At 37.3% G+C, this 12,219-nt stretch overlaps 1 protein-coding gene across 1 annotated transcript in view; it reads right to left on the reverse strand.

Annotated features, from left to right (window-relative positions):
• The window catches only part of CNKSR1 (connector enhancer of kinase suppressor of Ras 1), a 37,805-nt gene extending 25,586 nt beyond the window's left edge, over positions 1 to 12,219 (reverse strand). Inside the window, exons 1-5 of the mRNA XM_072421684.1 lie at positions 12,123 to 12,219; positions 11,786 to 11,943; positions 5,042 to 5,244; positions 3,386 to 3,470; positions 2,663 to 2,704 (exon numbers count right to left, since the gene is read on the reverse strand). Of these exons, the coding sequence (XP_072277785.1) occupies positions 2,663 to 2,704; positions 3,386 to 3,470; positions 5,042 to 5,244; positions 11,786 to 11,943; positions 12,123 to 12,174 (540 nt within the window). The 5' untranslated portion in view covers positions 12,175 to 12,219. The remainder of the gene's footprint in view (positions 1 to 2,662; positions 2,705 to 3,385; positions 3,471 to 5,041; positions 5,245 to 11,785; positions 11,944 to 12,122) is intronic.

The following is a 12,219-nucleotide window of genomic DNA, read 5'->3' on the forward strand; positions in this document are numbered from 1 at the left end:
CAACCACAGGAAAAAACATATAGGGGTTGGGAAGCAACCCAAGAAGGAAACACCCCAAATCGAACAATTTTTATTGCCTGAGTAAGAAACCAATGCAGCTGTCAGGAAACTAGTAACTCGAATAACCCTCGAGAGCCTCACATCCACTCTCTGGCCCCTCTCTGGTTATAACCAGGGATGCCACCAATAATTCCTAACCCTAAACAAAGGCAAAACATTTAGCCCAAGGGAAAATATGGGGTTGGTCAAGGGGTAGGGGGGGAATATCCAGCTGGTCTTTTGTATATACTTTTTGTACAATTTTTATTATAGTCTAATTCCAAATTTCTGAAGTTTGTGATACGTGAAAAGGGTAAAACTGCTCCTGCCATGTCTCCAACCTTACACTTTCCAATAACACCAAACTGCTTTTTATGGAGGCTACATGTATATTCCAATTACAGGTAAATTTAATCTTTTCTTTCCTGTGAATCTTTCCCGCTTGTCTTGTTTTGTCATATTACAACATACAATTAAAATGGATTATTTTTACTTGGATTTTCTTTAAAGGACAACATAGTCTAAATAGTTGAAAAGGAGTAAAAAACCCTTGTACATATATATATACAAAAAATAAGTAAAAACTGAAAACTGAGTTGAGCTCTGCTAAACCCATGTTATCTTTGGGGATTGTGGCTTGCTGTTGCCTCCCATGTCCACCTGTTGTGGTTTTTATTTGCACCAAAGCTGGTGAAGGTATTTAACTTATGGTTCCTAATTTGAGACTGATATGCCAAATATTCATTTATTTTACTTACTGTTATACAGTGTCTGAGCAGTGTATACACACTCACACTTCAATAAGTTGCAGCACACCACAAATCTATAAATATACAGTGCATGTATCCAGGAACAGTATGTGTGCCCATAAATACATATAAATGTATTTATAAGCCCATGTACCTTTCCTGAAAAAAAACACTGGGGTTCAGCGAGATTTGTGGAGCAAGGACTTATGGGATAGTATATTAATAATGGCTGAATGAAGCCTTTATATTTGTCCACAGCCATACATGCCTGTAAATCTAACCTTAGGTGTTAAACAACACATTCCATAATTTCATCACTATATTACCAAAAATTAAGCCAAACTGTGGAAAGCCAAGTGTGAAAAATTAATATTATCCTGTTGCGTTATCTAACTTTGGCAAAGCCTAATCTGTCACACAGATGGCCCCACATTTGGCTCTAAAATACTATGGCATTGTCAGCTCAATGACTGCAAGGTGTTTCGGACTTGTGACTTCCAATCAAGCCCAATTCATCACCCGCTGTGCTTGACATTTAGTATGATGTGCTTGTGCTGATATGCCATGTTTGTTTGTTTTTTTTTGCAAACTTAGTGCTGTGCATTATGGCCAAACTTCAACAATTTGATCTCAAGAACATTGTTCCAGTAGTCTTGTGGTTTGTTGAAAAGCAACTGTGTTTGGAAATTCCCTTTCGACCATTCCTAGTCTGATGGGCAGCAAAAACTGCTTCTCTAAGAATTTTGTTGGCGTCGTTCCACTTGGCATTTTATTAACAAACACCTAAATTCCACAGACCAGCAAACTTCTTTTATAGAGATGGACACACTTGCTGATGATCAACTAATTATGCGCTTGGCTGGTCCAAGGGATTCATTACCATGGAAGTGGTAAGGGTGCACCTAATTTTTCACACACTTCATTTTCATTATCTTTGTTAAAGCGGACCTAAATAAAATTTTTACCTCATAAAAAGGTTAGACATCCCTTTTTATATAAGGTAAAAATTACCTTTTTTGGAGGAGGGGACTTAAAACACTTTAAAAAAAATAAATAAATAAAAAATGGGGTAATGCCCCTTCCCTTTGTGTCTTAATTGCCATTGCGATCAAGACAGAAAGGGAGTAAAAAGGCTTCTGGTTGCTCAATTTTTCTTCAATGGGATAAAAAAAAATGCTGATCTCACGCATGCGCAGATGCCCAACACTTCCTTTAAGCCAATCCAGGAAACCCCTGGTGGGTTTGATGGATCTGCGAAGGAAAAGGTGAATGAATTCCCCCCCCCCCCCCATTTTACTTCTGCTTTAAACAAAGACATCATGTATTATGTGTTGTTGTCCATCCAAGCTTGTATTTACCTAAATATAAGACTTGTTAAGGACCAGATGATTTTATGTACTGGTATACAATAGCATAGAATTGAATGCGGGTATACTTTCCTTACACACACACACACACACACACACACACACACACTTTATCCAGGTATAAAAAAAGGCCTCCAGTCTTCCCTTTTAAACTTTGCTAAATTCAGACATTGGAAACTATTTTTTTGGATCTGTTGCTATGAAGGTGAATGTTGATGAATCAAAATATTTTTTATGAAGCAACTTTTATTATGCTATTAAATGCAGTCCCCTATTTCATTGTAAACCCTTTTTGTTCATTTTTGTTAATGCCTTCAGTGCCACCTGTTGATGAAACCTGGTAGCACAACATGTCTATTTAGATGTGATGGCACTTCATGAGCGATGAGCGAAGAGCCTCATTGTCAGTTTTAGTTTAGACAAACAGCCAGAAGATGAAAGCTGAGAAGACAGCAGCAGCAGGTTAGGACAGGGAAAAAGCACTATACTGGAAGAGATCATACTCACAATATTTAGAATCCTTGCTTCAACCTGTGAATCAGTCCAATCCTAAATGAAAGAACAAAATTCTAGTAAAAAAAATCCTGCAGAAAATTCTGGTCCCTTCATATAAGTGTTACAAGTACAGTTAGCCATTCTCTCATATTCAGTTAGAGTGAATATAACAACTTCTCATTCTCAAACCCACTCCTATTCATCCAAGAAAGTCACACATTTCTCCACACTCAAAACAGTTCTGCTTCCAAATGTTCTTAGGTATATCATATACAGAATATGTGGGAAAAAAATGTAGTGTATGCCAGGATATCGTACTAACAAATGTACTGTCCAAACCTTCTAGAATGATGGAAGAAAATAAAATATACGTCATCAGAGAAATGGCTGTCCACACCAAAATTAAGGAAATAATTACATCGCTGGCATTCACTTCCCGGATTGTTTTTTCCCGTACTGAGGACACAGTACAGGGAGAGTGGCTTTTGCTTCTAGTAATAGAGAAGTTACTCTGGCTCTAAGATTATTTTTGCCAAAGCTGTTCCCTGACACTGGAGCCAGGTTTTTAAAAATAACTTGACTCATGACACAAAGAGGAACACATGCATACACACATGTAATTGATAATCTATATCAGCGCTGAGAGGGTTGTGTTGACAGAAAACTTGCATACATTTGAAGAAATAAACCATCTAAAAGTAATATGTATGTGCATAAGTATTCACAAGTACATACCTTATGTAGCATCTCTGCCAGTTCTACACACAAAGCAATGACATCTCTACTAGCAGAATAATCATTCAGCCGTGTGAATAAATACCTGTGGATACATGTATTAAAAAAGTGTATACAAAATATCTACTAGAGTATAGGGGAAAGTTCCCAGATGAGATGGTTTTGGAGGTCTTTAGTGAGATTCTACTATAAATAATAAAATACACCCCCACACCTGTCAAAAATTTTACTTGTTGCTTGCTTAATTCATGAGCTGTGACATATTTGTTTTTAGCATTTTTATGCTGCTTTTCTGTGTTTAACAATAAACTGCAATAAACTGCTTTATTTTTGCCACTAGAGTAGTCACTTCTTGTGTAGTTTTCTAAGTCATTTTATCTCGACTTGCATACAAAAATCAAACTGCTGTAAAAGAAGGACTTAAGGATACCAACAGAAAACCCTGTAACATTTACAAGGTCAAAGTAAACGTTTCCTGCCAAAATGGAGGACGACAACATCTAAAATGTTAGCTTTACCTGAAAAATGGTTCCATTTTTCCTGACATCACTGCAAATGTTCTTTATTGGGGTGTAGTGATGCTAGACCTATCACAATTTCTCTTTATAATTATTAGAAGCCTATATACAGAAAAGGATTAGGATTGGAGCCTTAATTGTATCTCTAAACCAATGCCAATATCCCTGAGGAATGTTTACAGCACCTTGGTAAATCTATATCATGAAGATATATGGCACTTCTGAAGGTAAAAGGGGTGCAACCTTGTCCTAGCAAGGTGTACCTAATAAAGTGGGCAGAAAGTGTTTATCATTTCTTTTGTCAATGTTACCTTGCAAAAAGCCTTTATTCTTTTTTAAAGACCAACAAAGCTGAAATGATACACCTTTAGAATGTTTGGGGGAATAAAAAAGCAATTAGCAGGGAAATAACTGGTAAAAAGGAGGGGTGGGGGTGGCGGAAGAATAACTTAATTTAAATATGGTAAACCACAGGTTCATAAGCGATTAAAAAAGATCAGGACTGTTTCACTTATTTGCAAATAAATAAAATGCTAGTAACACTACCTCAAACCTCTGTGTTCTAGTAGGATTAGTTTCTAAAGAGGCTCCATTTATACAGAAACTCTGTGTCCGTTTTGTTAGGAGTTATAGGCAAGTGCTTCAAATGCAGGTTTGAACTAAAGTCACATCACGAAGGTTTAACAGAGGTATCAAATGACTTTATTATACTATAGTGTATATATGTTTCTTCCCCTCTTGTTCAGTTATATCAGCCTAGACAGGTTTATATGCAGATTTTGGGGTCAATGGTGAACTGTGGTATTATCTACTAATAATACTATTATCATACTACACCAAAACACTAAATAAAATATATACTAATATTCATTATTTATTATTGACCCTGAGGTATAATAAAGATTTCTGTTTTACTTCTACAAATAGCATTGGTAAAAACTGATTTAACATTTCAAAAGGTACTAGAAACTTGCTGGTGGGAACAGCTTTTGAAAAAAAAACATATATACAAATTAGTAAATTAAGCCAATTAGTGAAAGACTTTACATAAGGATTTTAATGTCTCCCCTAAGTAACTAGAATAGGGAAAATAATCTATTTCTCATTATGTAATGTACACACACAAATGGTGAACTACCTGTTAAGCCAGGAGAAAAGGCCCCGTGCAGCAGTCACAATATCTATGATGGAGGCGAGCTGCTTGTGCGTAGGTGAGAGAGCAGAGGGTTGAGAGACAGATGAAGTCTTCTTCAGGGTAATGATATGTGAACATAACATCTGAGCAACTTTATAAAGTTTATCGGTGAGTGAGCGCAGGCTCTCCCTGTGCATGTCATAATGCTGGAAGGAGATAATAAAATTATTAGATCAGAACTCATTAACAATCTTATTTTGCAATGCAAATCATGTTCCTGGAGTAATTCCTATCTATTCAATTTTATTTTGGGGTTAGAGTGGACTACAAGCTTGCATGTAGTCCTCACTGGGATTAGTTTGGCCAAAGCAATATATTTTTTTTAACTCCGCTTCATTACTGTTACAAGTGGGCTGACTGAAGCCAAATTTCAAAAGCAAATTACCATTGAATTTAAAGTGCCCAGGTTCACCAGGAAACAGCGGTGAGTTACATGGATATCAACTGCATCACCTGGAAGTGGCAGATACCAGAGTCAGGGTAGATCTTTTTTTATTTTTGCAAAAATTTTATTTTTTCCTAATATATGCCAAGTTCAGACAACCGTGCCTTCCTGTGGTTTTCCTTCAAATACAGGTTTGTTTTTGTACTAAACATACTGTAAGGATTCCCATACCACCCTTATTTTTGCTATAACCAAACGCCGACTTCAGCATGGACCCATTTTATATGCTGCCCTACCCCTATGCCTAGGGCCGCAATGTACTGGGTGCCTTCAAGCTTTAAAAGACAAATGAGCAGAATCATGTGATTTCTAGGGTCTTCTTCTGATGTACAGAATAACTGCATAGACAACAACAATGATCTTTTCCTATTTGTTTGCTTCTGGTCTTTTTAATACACAATAAAAGCAAATTGTTAGCTCAGTAAGTAGTTGTATCTGTACTCTGAACTTTTGGTTGTTCACATCAGCTAATTTATTAAATTGCTATTCAACAGACTCTAAACCCCACATCTAGGACAATCAGGATTCTGTAGAACCCTAGGGTTCCTCCAGAGGTTGCTAGGGGTTCCATGAACAATCCGCAATATGTGACACTCATGTCACCTCGATAGATTCCAATGATCTGTAAGGGTGACATTCTCTCCCCTGACCACCACAACAATGTACTGTGAGCTGTGCGTATAGTAATTTTAGCAGGGGTTCCCAAAAGACCCAAAAGTTCTCTATGGTTGTCATTTTTCTGGTTTAATCCTGCTTTAAGAATTGTCAAGGTGAAAAAAATCCCTGTTAAAGTGAGCCATGTACCTTGATTTTCCACAGGAAATGTGAAAAGACTCACAGCTTCTGCTCCCACAAACTGCTTAGTATTTCAATTGTTACATATTGTTTCCATGCTCAGCTTTAGAATAAAACTGGAGCATACCTTTAACCTAGGAAAACAATTCTAAGCATGTGAAATAACAATACTAATTAGTCAATGAAATCATCTATTACATGCATTAGTTCTGCCTGGGTGTGGATTTTTCATGGATTATAATAGCATTTGGGAGCAATGGGTGGATTAGGACATTGCTGGTTCATTAAGGTGTATTATTTATAGACTTGTGGGAAATTAAAATCGGGTAATCTTTAGAAGCCGGTTTCTGTTCACTATCTATATAATGTGAAGGAAAGCTATTAAGGTATACACACAGAGTAAAAAAATCTATTTAAAGATTTGGGTGGTTTGGGAGAGCAGAGTAGGATCCCCTTTGAATAGTCAGATTTATTAATCTTTGCATCTTTATTAAAACAGACTTAGATATTCTTTAAAAAATGCATGGATTAAATAAATGCCAATAAAATCTTCACTTTATTGGCAATAAATATAAAAGCAGCATAAAAGGCAACCAGACAGTCTTTACACATCCTGCTATGCTATAATAGAGCTACTTTTAGGTTGACAAAGATAACATTTTATGCTGCTTGTAAGTTTGGAGACAAAGTGAATAGTTATCCTTAACCTTTTCCGTGGACAGTTCAAATAAAAAGAAAAATTGTGTACTCTCGCAAACGTGCAGGTATCTCTGTGTCTGCTGAGCCGTTGCTTCTTCTCAGGTATTGGATTAGAATTGTCTCGTACATTATTTTAAATGTAGAGGCATATTGGTTTGCAGAATGTGGGGGAAATGGAGGTAAATAGGATGTCTCCCATATCCAATCACCTCAGAAATCAGTCTAAATAGTATACCCCCTACAGTCATGGGATGGCCTGATTGTAGCAAGCAAATCTCAAATTAGGAAGACGGTTTGCTTTTAATTGACTTTCTACAGACACAAAAAAGGTCAAATTCAATGTCATATGTATGGTTAGATATAACAGATAGCCTCCATGGTCTTCTATGTTCATTGTTCATATTTCCTTGTTTGTGAATGCCTTCTTTCATTGAGAATCATTCATTTTGAGTGACAATTATACAATGTGTGTAAATGTGGGGGGAAAATGTGACCTTCACTGGGAATGGAAGGATTTACATATATGATGCCTCCACCTATGGATCTACTGATCATTTGAGAGCGGTTTTCACTAAAAGGTCCTCTGTGTTATTTACTCATATCTACATTGTAGGTTGCCAACTTTTGTGGCGTCTTTATGCCAATATATATATATTAGGATCAGAAGCGTTCTTTTTCCTCTTCAGGTTACAATGTTGTCATTGTATTGCAGCAGAATGTTGAATGTTAGATTTGCTACAGCTGCTCGGACATAAAAAACACAACATTTGAGTAGCACAAACAGATTTCTATATGGAAGTAGCAGATGTTAATAAAGATAATTATTACATAGTATGTCAGGTTAAAAAAAGACATAAGTCCTTCAAGTTCAACCACTAGGGAAATAAACATATCACAGATATAAAACCCTTTGAACATAGTTCAGAGAAAGGCAAAAAAAAACTCTGGTAGAATTTGCTTCAACAGGGGAAAAATTTCCTTCCCGATTCCATGAGGCAATCGGATGTTCTCTGGATCAACAGTCACTGTTATTTTTACTTTAAATCCCTAATACCCAGTTATATTCTGTGCTTCTAGAAAAGCATGAAGCTTTTTGTTGTTTTTTAGTTGTTGCTGAAACTACTTTCTGAGGGAGCCAATTCCCCATTTTCACAGACCTTACAGTGAAGAATCCCTTCCTTATCCGGAGCTTAATCTCCTTTTCCTTGAAAGGAGTGCCCTCTTGTTCTTTGTAATGATCTCAAAGTGAATAATTGTGAAGAGAGTTCTCTATATAGACTGTTTATATATTTATAGAGTGTAATCATATCCCCCCTTAAATGTCTCTTCCCAAAGGAGAATAGATTCAGTTCAGCTAATCTCTCTTCATAGCTGAGCTCCTCCATTCTTTTTATTAATTTAGTTGCCCTTCTCTGCACTTCCTCCAATTCAACAATGTCCTTTTTGTGACCTGGTGCCCAAAACTGGACTGCATATTCAAGATGTGGTCTTACCAATGCTTTGTACAGTGGCAGGATTATGTCTCCATCTCTGCAGTCTATTCCTCTTTTATTACAAGAAAGTACTTTGCGAGGTTTAGATATTGCAGCTTGGCATTGTTTGATATTATTAGGTCTATGATCTACCAGAACCCCCAGATCCTTTTCCATTTCTGACTCCCCCAAATGTATTCCCCCTAGACAGTATGAAGCATGCATGTTATTAGTCCCCCCAAATGCATAACTTTACATTTATCTATATTAAATGTCATTTGTCACTTGGCTGCTCAATCAAACAGTACATCCAGGTCTGCTTGTAGATTATAGACATCCTTCTATAGAAACTTCTCTATGTGGTTTTTATCAAACTCTCTAGGACCTTTCCAACTATGGACGTTAAACTAACCGGTCTGTAGTTACCTGGTAATGACTTTGCTTCTTTTTGAAGATAGGAACCACATCAGCCTTACACTAAACCATTGGTACCATACCAGTCTCTAAAAATAGAAATAGAAATATTGGCTTTGAAATAAATGAGCTTAGCTCTTTGAGGACACGTGGATGTAATCCATCGGGTCTTGGTGCTTTATCAACCTTAATTTTGCCCAACGGTTCCTCAATCATATCAATTTTGAGCCATTGGGATTCATTTAGGGCTGTGACATTGTTATTATGAATTTGGAATTGAGCACCGCCATTTCCCTTGTGTACACAGAGCTAAAAAAAAAAAGTGTTTGATTTGATATCATATCACAAGGTAAAACTCCTCTTCTTTTGTCTGGGCCCTGTTGGAAAGATTTCTATTCAATTCCTGACATAACAGGAAGTACAAAGAAATCCCTCTAAAGTGAATGGAAATAAAATGTCAGACAATTGTCACTAGAACAGATATTCAATCTGGCACGTTATTACTGATAAGCTAACTATCCACATTGCAATTTGACCATATAATCAACTTTACATATACCAAATCTATATAATATGAGGATACAAATACTATATAATAATTTTTAATTAGACAGTTGGCAATTGGAAAGGCTCTTGTAATACACATTAGTTAGTACATTAAGGAGATTATACAGTCAAATTGTAACATGTGTCATGAACTATAATAAAAAGCTGCACAATTAGGGAGGGTGAGTATACCCAGTAAATACGCAGACAACAGCGAAAAAAAAAACTTGACAATGGTTGTAACCATTTCTTAAACTGAAAGAAAAACTTTGGCTCAGAAAAAAAAGTGAGCAGAACATTTCTATGTCTTGTAAAAGGTTCATACATACATACATTACTAAAGCAGCTGAGAAACCTTACACAATAAAATGGATGAATATTCACTGTAAATTTCCAGTCATGTGAAAAACAAGTTTACCTATTTCATCTTCACGATTCACATGGTATTAAAAGGAACAGGAATCTGTATTTCACTTAATTGGTTAACTTAAGCGTAACTTTACTTTTGTTGACAAAAAAAGCAATCCACTTTGGTTGATCTATAACCATTGCAAGAATATTATTAAACTTTGTTGCAGTTTTATACTTTTCTTTGTTCTGCAAAAAGGCTGCTTGCTCCACCACGTCCTGTGCAAATCAGCAAGCATTTTTTTTTTTTTGGCTGAAAAAAAATTCTATTGCTGGGATGCCTAAAATCTGAAAAAACACATCTGGGAGCTTTTTGTACACTAATTAAATATAAAAGACCTCCAGTTTGCCATATGGGATTACATTTTAGTTTTTAGTAGATTACCGCACCTACAGAATGGAAGGGTCATTTTTATAAAAACTCAATTTCCAAATGATTTCTGTAGCAATTGTATATTTTACAACAATTTTTTAAACACTAATATTTTTATTTATTTTCACTAAAGTGTTGTTACCCTTTAATTAAATATTCACACAAAACCTTAGTAAATCAGCCTTTGTCCCTCTACAATAAAAGCTTCCTACCTTCCAGTTTACAATCTTTGTGGAAATATATACTGAACTGCTCATGTACAGCTCAGTGTAAAATCTCAGTATGCTTCTGTGTTGATGAATGTCCTCCTGTGAATATGTGGGAGCTAAAGCACACGTCCTGTACATATGTGAGATTGGGTGCATCATTTTTTGACAGTTTCCTACTAATGTAAACAATTCGGGAACAATCTCACTCTGTGCATGCACAAGATCGAGCACTGGGTCATTATAATTTGTAAAATGCTCCCAATGATGAAGGGCTCAGTCTCATGTATGACCACAGTGGGATCAGCCACCAGCCTTATGGGTAGAGTTCCACCTATAGGATTACCATTTCCATGGTAAAAAAAAATCTAAAAAGTCAATGTTTTATTATTTCAAAGAGTCAAACAACCCTTTCACCCACTTTGTGAAGACTTAAAGTCTATCCACACAAGCCAATCCAGATGTCTGAGGATGCTGCATCCTGGCTATCTGGTGCATCCCAGCTTTCCCTACCACTGCCAGGACAGAATGAACATCTGCCCGGGGGTTAAAAGAGGAACTATACTCAAAATTAAAAAAAAAAACCCTGGGGGTGTCCAGAATCGGGTCCCACGTCATCTCGGCATCTGTCCTGGGGCCAGTGCTCCAGGCGCCGCCATCTTCATCTTCTTCCATGGGTTTTTCATCCTACGTCACCTGACCCAGGCGCAAAATTGGGTGACGTAGAATGAAAAAAAAAATTGGCAATCTCACTGCGCATGTGTAAGATGAGCAAATTTTTCTCTTTGCCCAAGAGCCTCCCAGGAAGCCTGACGTAGGTATCCCGGGAGGCTTTGCGCTCCCATTCATTCTCGACCGCCTAGGCGGCAGAGAATTAGGGGGCAGTGCTGCACCCCTTAAAAAAAAAACTGAATTTTTACCCTACATAAAAGGCTTTACTTTTATGTAAAGTGAAAATTCTGAGTTTGGGTATGCTTTAAGTCATCCTGTCCATTTAAGAGGCTGAATATCAAAACATGGAAGATGCAGCATCCACAACATAAGGGGGACAGGTAGGTGTATATAAAAAAATTGTGATCAGGCATGTAAGGTTATTTTATTGCAGAAGTGACAAGTCATGTCTGATCGCAAATTTGTAAACAAAAAAAAAAAAAACTTAGTTCTGCTTCAAGTCAACCTGCACAGGCTAATCCAAGATGCTGAACCTTGAAGATTGGGTGACCAATAGTAGGGGAAGTGACAAACATGGAATGACTGGACAGGGGGTAGGAATTGGAATTTGATTTTTAACTACAATACATTCTAATAAAAAAATTTCCATCTCCTTACCAGGGCACACAGCTGCTCCACAGCCTCTAGTATGATCTCCTGATGGCCAATGCTCTTCACTCCCAGAGAATCAAGGTGTTGGGGGGAGAGGTCCAGCAGCTCCTGCCCTGTTATGTTCCATTCCTGGAATGGATATTGCTGGACTGAAGGGTCCAGACCTGAACCGAACAGACACGTATGTTATTATTATTACTATACAGTGGACGTGACACATATCCCACACCCTCCTGGCACTACAATTATCCGATAACATTACTTTAATATATCCCCGCCCTCCCGCACGTTGCACTTTCCCTTTCCAGGTCACTCAGGTATATCCCATGACCGCCACTCTCACCCTGTAAATAAGCCCTCACGGTGTCCGGGCTCCAAGAAGAAATGGGCTCCATGTCTGAACTTCCTGGCGGCCCACCCTGTGACGTCACACAGGTAAG

Source organism: Pyxicephalus adspersus, chromosome 1 (assembly GCF_032062135.1).
Source record: "Pyxicephalus adspersus chromosome 1, UCB_Pads_2.0, whole genome shotgun sequence".
In the NCBI taxonomy this organism is placed as follows: Eukaryota; Metazoa; Chordata; class Amphibia; order Anura; family Pyxicephalidae; genus Pyxicephalus; species Pyxicephalus adspersus.